Consider the following 8269-nt stretch of genomic DNA (forward strand, 5'->3'; position numbering starts at 1 on the left):
AAATGTTGGCCCCCACAAAGAACTGAACCTTTCCATTCCCTCAATCACACATCATGGCAGCTTTTACTTCTTACACTTCTTACATCTTGTCCATTCTGAGCTATGTCATATGGAGAAGCCATGGGAAAGGGTTTTGGACCACTAGGACCCGAGAGCCACACCAAGTTACTCCCCACGATAATTGGAGTAAAATTCAGTTCCTGACTCTTAGGGACTATTAAACTCTTGTGATCTCAAACAATAGTAAAAGATATACTGTATAGCCTGGACTGCTTAATGAGTTTCAGGCCAACCTGAGTCATGTATTTCTACCTGTCCTTGGTGTCTGAGGGGAATGGATATGGGGACCCTACCCCCTGAGAATACCAAATGCAGGCACTCAAGTTGCTGATATAAAACTGTACAAGTGTGGTATGTCCCTGTAGTCCCAGTACTCAAGCGGCCAAGGCGGGAGGATCTTGATGTGAAGCCAGCCTGAACTACGCAGCAAGACTCAATTAAAAATCAATCAATCAATCAATCAATCAATAGGCTTGGCAGTGGTGGTGCACGCCTTTAATCCCAGCACTCAGGAGGCAGAGCCAGGAGGATCTCTGTGAGTTCGAGGCCAGCCTGGTCTACAGAGTGAGGTCCAGGACAGGCACCAAAACTACACAGAGAAACCCTGTCTCAGAAAAAACAAAATAAATAAATCAGTAAATCTAGGTGTGGTGGTATAAACCCATAACCCTAGCACTCGGGAGGCAGAGGTGTGAGGATTGCCCACAGATGTGTGATTATCTCCCCCAAGCCTGGGGTTAGTCGGAACTACATAGTGAGTTCCAGGCCAGCCAGGACTACATAACAAGACCTTAACTCAAACAAACAGACAGGCTGAGAAGATGGCGCAGAAGATACATCACTTCCTATGTGAGCATGGGGACCAGAGTTTAGAGCCTCAGAACTCACATACGCCACGCAGGCGTGGTTGTCCACTTGCAATCCCAACACTCAGGAGGCAGACCCAGGGATGTCTGGGGCAAGCTGGCTGTCTTCACAAGCTGGAATTACCAAGCTCTGGGTCCGTCAAGAGACAAAGCCTTAATAGATAAAGTGGAGAGCAAGTAAGGAGGATGCCCAAAGTCAACCTCAGGCCTCCACAACGACATACACTTGTGCTGCACACATCAAATTGCATGCACACTGCACACACGTGTGCCAGCCCCCTCCCCATAAATCCATACGTATGTAAGCAAATGAGCCCATACAGGGAGCTCCTGGAAGCTGTGGCCACTCCCTCGTCTCTAGATCATCTAAAATACAGAATTTTATGTAAATAGTAGATATGCTGTGTTGCTTAGAGGATAATGCTAAGAAAGCAGCACTTGGATATGTGTGCAGACAGAGCCTCTATGTAGTCATGGCTAGTCTGGAACACTGTGTAGACCAAGCTGGCCTCCAGCTCACAGAGATCTGCCTGCTTCTGCATCCTGAGTGCTGGGATGAAGACTCCGGATGACCTTAGCTGGAAGGTTTATTTCTATTTGGAGATTCATTTTAGTTTTAATACATGTATGCCTGTGTGCCGGTGAGTGCAAGTTCCTATGACGGTCTGAGAGGGCATAAGATCCCCTGGAGCTGGCACTGCAGCTGTGAGCCGCTCAGCTTGAGTGCTGAGAACTGTACTTGAGTCCTCTGCAATCACAGTACTCACTGCTAACTCCCGGCCAGCCCTTCAGCCCTCTCCACTTTCTGTGTTGAGTCGGGAATTACAGGCATGAGATTCATGCCCCATGCTCCACTTTTTTGTTCGCTTTAGTTTGGTTTTTATGTCTTTGGTGTTTGAAGACAGGGTTTCTCTGTGTTGCCCTGGCTGTCCTGGATCTCTCTCTGTAGACCAGGCTGGCCTTGAACTCACAGAGATCCTCCTGCCCCTGCCTCCCGAGTGCTGGGATCAAAGGCGTGCGCCACCACCGCCCGGCCATGCTCAGCTACTTTTTGTATTACATTTTTTAATTTATTTTGCATACCAACCACAGTTTCCCCTCCCCCCTCTCCTCCCATTCCCTCCCCACAGCCATGCTCCACTTTTTAAAACACTTTTTTTTGTTAGCATACAAATAAATGGGTTTCACCGTGACATTTTCTATATATTCTCATGTGTCCCAGCCCGGCCTTAAACTCACCGTGGAACCCGGAATGGTCTTTAGCTCCTGATCTTCTGCTTCCATGTTCCAAGTGTTGCGATTACAGGTTTGTGATTCCATGTTCCATTTATGAGAAGCCGGGATAGACTCAGGGCTTTGAATGTGGTTGACCAGAACTCCAGCACTGTGCTGCATCCCCAGCCCGTCACGGTGTCTCCATGCATATATATATACAGTGTGCTTTTTTCTTCTTTGCCCTCCCCCGTCGCCCTCCCTCCCTCTCTCCTTGCTGACTCCCTTCCTTCTCACCAAATAGCTTTACTTCAGATATATATGTATGTATATATGTATATGTATATATACATGTGTGTATATGTGTATATATATACATACATGTGCATGTGTGTATATAGATAGATTCACCTCATACACATATATATGTATGTATACATTTGTCTTAAGGTTTCTATTGCTGTGAAGAGACACAATGACCTCGGCAAGTCTTTTTTTTTTTTTTTTTTTTTTTTTTTTTGGTTTGTTGAGACAGGGTTTCTCTGTGTAGCTTTGCGCCTTTCCTGGAGACCAGGCTGGCCTCGAACTCACAGAGATCCGCCTGCCTCTGCTTCCCGAGTGCTGGGATTAAAGGCGTGCGCCACCACCGCCCAGCTGACCTCGGCAAGTCTTACAAAGGAAAACATTTAACTGAGGTGGAGGCTTACAGCTCAGAGGTTCAGTCCATTAGCATCATGGCAGGAAGTGTGGCGGCGTGCAGGCTGGCAGGGTGCAGCCCACATCTTGATAGGCAGGCAACAGGAAGTGAACTAAGGCGCTGGGTGGGGCTTGGGTATATATGAGCCCTCAAGCCCACCCCCACAGTGACGCACTTCCTCCAGCAAGGCCACACCTCCTAATAGTGCTGCTCCCTATGGGCTCATGGGAGTCAATGACACTCAAACTCCCACCACCTTCACTGTCTTTTGACCTCCCTAGCTCCCTGCCACCTGTTTGAAAAGCTGCAAATGGCCGCATGCCACCCCCAGGAGTGAGGGAGCAGAGACAGGGGCGTCCCTGCAGCTTGACGGCCAGCTCCCCAGAAATGAGAAGCTACAGTTTCTGTGAGAGACCCTGTCTCAAAAATAAGATGACAAGTGATCATGGAAGACACACAGCTTCGACCTCCGGTCCACACACACACACACACACACACACACACACACAGCGTCGACCTCTGGTACACACACACACACACACACACACACACGTACAAACACACACATACATGCAACATACACACACACACACACACACACACACACACACACACACCAATAATAGATAAATAAATCTGCACTCTGTGTATGAGGGAAAGCCCATGCTATTTTCCCCGCGAATCTTGCTTTTCCCACTTAACGATCTCTTGCTCTCTCCGTATTCCTGCAAAGGTCATCACTTCATTTTTCTTTACAGCTGAGTAAAATCCCATTATGTATATGAATAATATTCTCCCTCCTCGTGAGATTTGTTATTACATGTTTAAACTGTTCTTTGTGTGTGTCCAGGTGTGGGTTCACACCCTCTGTGCAAAGAGGACCAATGTACGGGTCAGTTCTGTCCTCCTACCACGTGGGCCCTAGAGACCAGGTTGTCAGGCTGGGAGGTAAGACCCTTTTCCACCTCACCTGCCCTGGACCTCAGCTTCTTGATCCTTTCATTGTGGCTGGGCATCTCGGCTGGTGCTGTGTTCCGTGCAGCAACAGACATGGGTGGGCAGGAATCTCTGGTGCGTGCTGACATAGAGCCCTTTGGGTGGGTAGATGCCAAGGACTGGTATCGCGGGGGCACATAGCAGTGGGAGTTCTACTTTTAGTTTTTTGAGAAACCTCCTTACCGATTCCTCTAGTGGCCGCACCAGTTTACCCTCCCGCCAACAGCGCGTGAGGATTCCCCTCTGCCCCACATCCTTGGTGGTGTTTGAGTTTTGTCTTGACAGCCATCCTGACTGGGGTGAGATGGAATCTCGTTTACCATTTCCTGATAGCTAAGGGTGTTGAATGCTTTTTTCAAATAGTCATTGGCCAAACTATTTATTCCTTTGAGTGTATTTATTTTATATAAAATTATATAGTAATTATATATAATTATATACTTATTAACAACATAATAAACATGTGATGTTATTATATATTTATTAATAATATATAATTATCGTGTGTGTGTGTGTGTGTGTGTGTGTGTGTGTTTCTAGACAGGGTTTCTCTGTGTTGCCCTGGCTCTGTAGACCAGGCTGGCCTCGAGCTCAGAGATCCACTTGCTCTGCCTCCTGAGTGCTGAGACTGAAGACGTGCGCCACCGCTGCCCGACTATGATCTTCGTTTTTCCATAAACAAGGAAACTGATGCTGAGCAAATCTCAGGCCTCCACGTGGGACTCTTTCCCACTTTCATAATGCACTTTGTCTTGTTTGAAGCCCAGCTGGGATTAAAGGCGTGCGCCCCCGGTACCCAGATTAAAATTATTTATATTTTTCTGTGGTTTGCCTGCAAGTGTGTCTGTGCATCATGAGTATGCCGTCCAGGGAGGCCGAAGATGGTGCTGAAGCCCCTGGATCTGGAGTAACTAGGTGGGTTCTGGGGATTGAGCAAGAGTCCTCTGGAAAAGCAAATGATGCTTTTAACCACTGAGCCCATTCCTCCAGTCCCACCTGGGAGTACTTTCTACTCTGTATATGAGCCCATTAATTGATAACACGATTTGTCTTCGGGTGATTTGGGAGATCTTTGTAATTCTAGGCATTAATCTGTCAGATGGATGCCTGGAAAAACTTTTCATCTGACTCTCTTAGCCAGCTGGTTTCCTTTTCTGAGTTTTTGTTTGCTTTTTGAGACAGTGTCTCACTCTGTCACTTGTGCTGACCTTGAATTTGCTATGTAGTCGGGGGTTGGTCTCAAACTCAGAAGCCTCCTGCTTCGGTCTCAGAAGTGTTGAGATTATATGCGTGTGCGGTCCCACTAGTTGGGCTAGTTGACTTTTTTGGAAACAAAGCTGCGATCCACTGTGTAGACCCTCAAGCCAACAGTCTCAGGAGCTGGTCCTCTCCCATCCCGTGGGCTCTGGGAACTGAATTCAGGTTGTCAGGCTTGCCTTTAACCCCGAGCCATCTCATTAGGGCCCTCCAATCTCTCCCTTTAGGTTGGGCCATCCACATTCAGAGCAGATCTGCCCACCTCAGCTAAACCTCTAGGAAAGGTCCTCACAGATATGGCCAGGGGTGTGTCTCCGGGTGGATTTAGATTGCAGCTGACGGGCAATGGAGATTAACCATCACAACCAATAATAAATTACTTAGGAGAGATCTCCTTTGCCCACGAAATAGCTGAACCTGACTGATCTGACTCTAGCCTAAAGATGCACCAGAAACAAGTGGGCTCTGCAGGAACTGGAATTAAAGGTGTTCAAGAGCTGGGGCCTAGCTTGAGTAGAGGAGTTACCTAGAATCCACCATTGAAGAGCTGGGCTGTGGCTCTGCATCAGGACACTTACTTAGAACACCAAGGATCTAGGTTTGGCTTCCAGCAAACAAAACTGTCAGTTCAAGGACGCTAATTTTAGAAAGCTAGTCTTCATCTTTTTTTTTTTTTTTTTAAATTTTTGCATGCCCTTATTCTATGTGAGTATGGGTACATGTGCTACAAAGGGCTTCAGGCATCAACCCTCACCTTCACTGAGACAGGGTTTCTTCTTGTTGGCCAGACCACGAGCTGCCCAGGATCCCATGTGACGCCCATCTCACTGCAGAAGCGTGGGAAGTCGATTTGAGTGCTACAGTGCCCAGTGTGAAATGGGTCCTGGGTATCCAAACTCAAGGATTTATGATTGTAGGTAACACTAGTACAGTCCCCCCATTGAGTTACATCCACAGCTCACTTCCTTCACCTTAAAACCCTCTCTATTCCCACGCCTGGGAACCGTGAGAGAGGAGCCTGATACACCCCAGCTGCAGTTAGCTCAATAGATGAGCGTCTACTCTCTAGTCTTCCCAAGAGCACACCCTAACTATTGAGCCTCCGTGATTCACTCAACAACTCTGTAGTACAATGTGGGCTCTTTTCCTGGCCTAGGGACTTGTAAAGTTTCTGACCGTTCCTATTCAAGTACACACAGCATTATACAAGGAAGCAGAGGCCATGGGACACCTGGCACCAACACAACTGGATACTTTTATTGTACAGGACAAGGATTCCCTTCTTGGGCTCTCCATTTACAGTTCTCTAGGCTGAGGTAACATGTATTTCCTTACAAGGCTCTGACAAGAGGTCCATGCCAAAACAAGAGCCATATGAATCAGTAGAAACCTCCGCCACATGGAGCCTGGATGTGTGTGCACAAACGAGTTGGTGGATGAAAGCCAGCTTCACTTCCATTACTTGGGCGTGACCCTGAAGACCCGGATGTGGATGGCCGAATTGTTCCGGATCCTGGTCAGTGGCTCTCGGGAGTCAGTCTCTGGTTCCAACTCGTCCACCAGCTCCACGGTGGAGGTATTGGCGGCCACCTGTAGGGAGCCAAAGCTGCCCGCCTGCAGCTGCAGGGCGATGTTGATGGCGCGGTTAATGGCCAGGCCCAAGCCATGAATGTAGATCTCGGTGCATGCGCTCTGCCCCCTACTGCCTCCGTCCAGCAGCTTTTGACAGCGGGCTAGCTGGGCCTTAAAATCAGTCTTCATGTTGACATAAATGTCATTGGGCCTCCGGGGCAGGCGGTGGGGCAGGCGTTTACGAAGCGTGTACTCCACGGGGTCCAGCTCGGCCTCGATGGCACCTCGGGGCTCTCGGTTTTCCGCCATGCCCTGAGTCCTGGCGTGGGGAAGGAACAAGATCCAGGGAGAACGACCCGGGACTCCTTTCTCGCCCAGCTTCCTACGGGTGCAACCAGAAGGGGGCGCCCTCTTCCCTCCCTCTTCCGTCCCGGCCTCCCGGCCGTCGCCCCCACTTCCGCTTTCCCCACCCCCGGTTTTAATTCATTCGTCACGTGGCCCCCGTTCCCGGCGCTTCCCCGCCTACCTCCTCCGTTCCACGGTGCCCTTCACTCGCGTGCGCCTGGCCGGCCGGCCCAACCGGGCGCTGCCGCCCCGGACACCCAGAGAAAGAAAGAAGAAGAAGCAGCGGTCGCACCAGGGACGCCGGGGAGCGGCGCCCGCAAGCACTGCGCACTGCGCACGCGCACCCCGGCCCCCAAGCCGGAACCCATCCGCTCGCAGCCTTCGCGGCCTCCGTTCTCCGACCCGCCCCCTTGCCTCTGGCGCCTGCGCAGGGGCGCCTCAGTCTCGCGAGACTTCCGGACCCGAGGCGTTCCAGCCCCGAGCGCGTCGTGGGCGGGGCTGGCCGTCAGGGGTGGGGCTGATCGAGAGGGGCGGGGCCGAGAGGGGCGGGGCGCGGGTCTCCCGGGTTGTGCCGCCCCGCTCCGCTGGGTGGGCCTTGAGGATCCGGGGGGACGAGGGGGAAGCAGTTCTCGAGATCTGCAGGAGTGGGAAAGGCGGGTCGGGTCGGTGTAGGAGCTGGGGTCGCCCAGGTCCGGGAGGCAAGTCTGGAATCCGCATCTCTCTATCGCTCTGCTGAGCCGCGGGATTGACAGCTGACCTCCCGCCCCGGGTCCTGGCAGCCCCGGACGCAGAGAGATCGCAGGGATCGAGTTAAGGCCGGATGTCCACCTTGGGCGCCTCCCTGTGCCCGGGACCCACGCTAGGTGCCAGGCGTTTGCAGCTTCCCGCCACACCTCTCCACGCCGCACTCGGCCAGCTGCTACCCGCGACCTGCGAGTCGTGACGGGCTGCCGCCTGGCGGAAGGGACAGGGACTGCAAATACGTGGGTTCCTAGTCCCTTAGTAGTGGGGACCTGGCTCTCTGCCCAGGTTGGTAAAGCCTTTGGACAGTTCCCTACAGACATGAGTGAAACCTGTATTTGGGAACTCGTACTACACCCCCAGGTCACCTACCTGGGCAGAATCTGATTTGAAGGTTGGACAGAGAACTTTGTTCCGTGCTATATCGTCAAAGATGACCATGAACTTCTGATCCCTCTGCCTCCAACTTGTGAGTGTTGGGATTAGCAGGAACCATCAACAAAGCTACATCCCTAGCCTCTGG

At 51.1% G+C, this 8269-nt stretch overlaps 1 protein-coding gene across 1 annotated transcript; it reads right to left on the reverse strand.

Annotated features, from left to right (window-relative positions):
* Positions 1-6324: 6324 nt before the first annotated feature.
* On the reverse strand, positions 6325-7412 carry Pop7 (POP7 ribonuclease P/MRP subunit). The gene is made up of 2 exons (XM_006971237.4): positions 7187-7412; positions 6325-6979 (listed from the first exon to the last, which is right to left on the reverse strand). The coding sequence occupies exon 2, from the start codon at positions 6967-6969 to the stop codon at positions 6547-6549; it is 423 nt and encodes a 140-aa protein (XP_006971299.1). The 5' UTR covers positions 6970-6979; positions 7187-7412; the 3' UTR covers positions 6325-6546.
* Positions 7413-8269: the final 857 nt, after the last annotated feature.

Source organism: Peromyscus maniculatus, chromosome 23 (genome assembly GCF_049852395.1).
Source record: "Peromyscus maniculatus bairdii isolate BWxNUB_F1_BW_parent chromosome 23, HU_Pman_BW_mat_3.1, whole genome shotgun sequence".
NCBI lineage: Eukaryota > Metazoa > Chordata > Mammalia > Rodentia > Cricetidae > Peromyscus > Peromyscus maniculatus.

Coding starts and splice junctions, on each gene's coding strand:
- Pop7 (XM_006971237.4), bottom strand. CDS start 6,969: ATGGCGGAAAACCGAGAGCCCCGAGGTGCCATCGAGGCCGAGCTGGAC.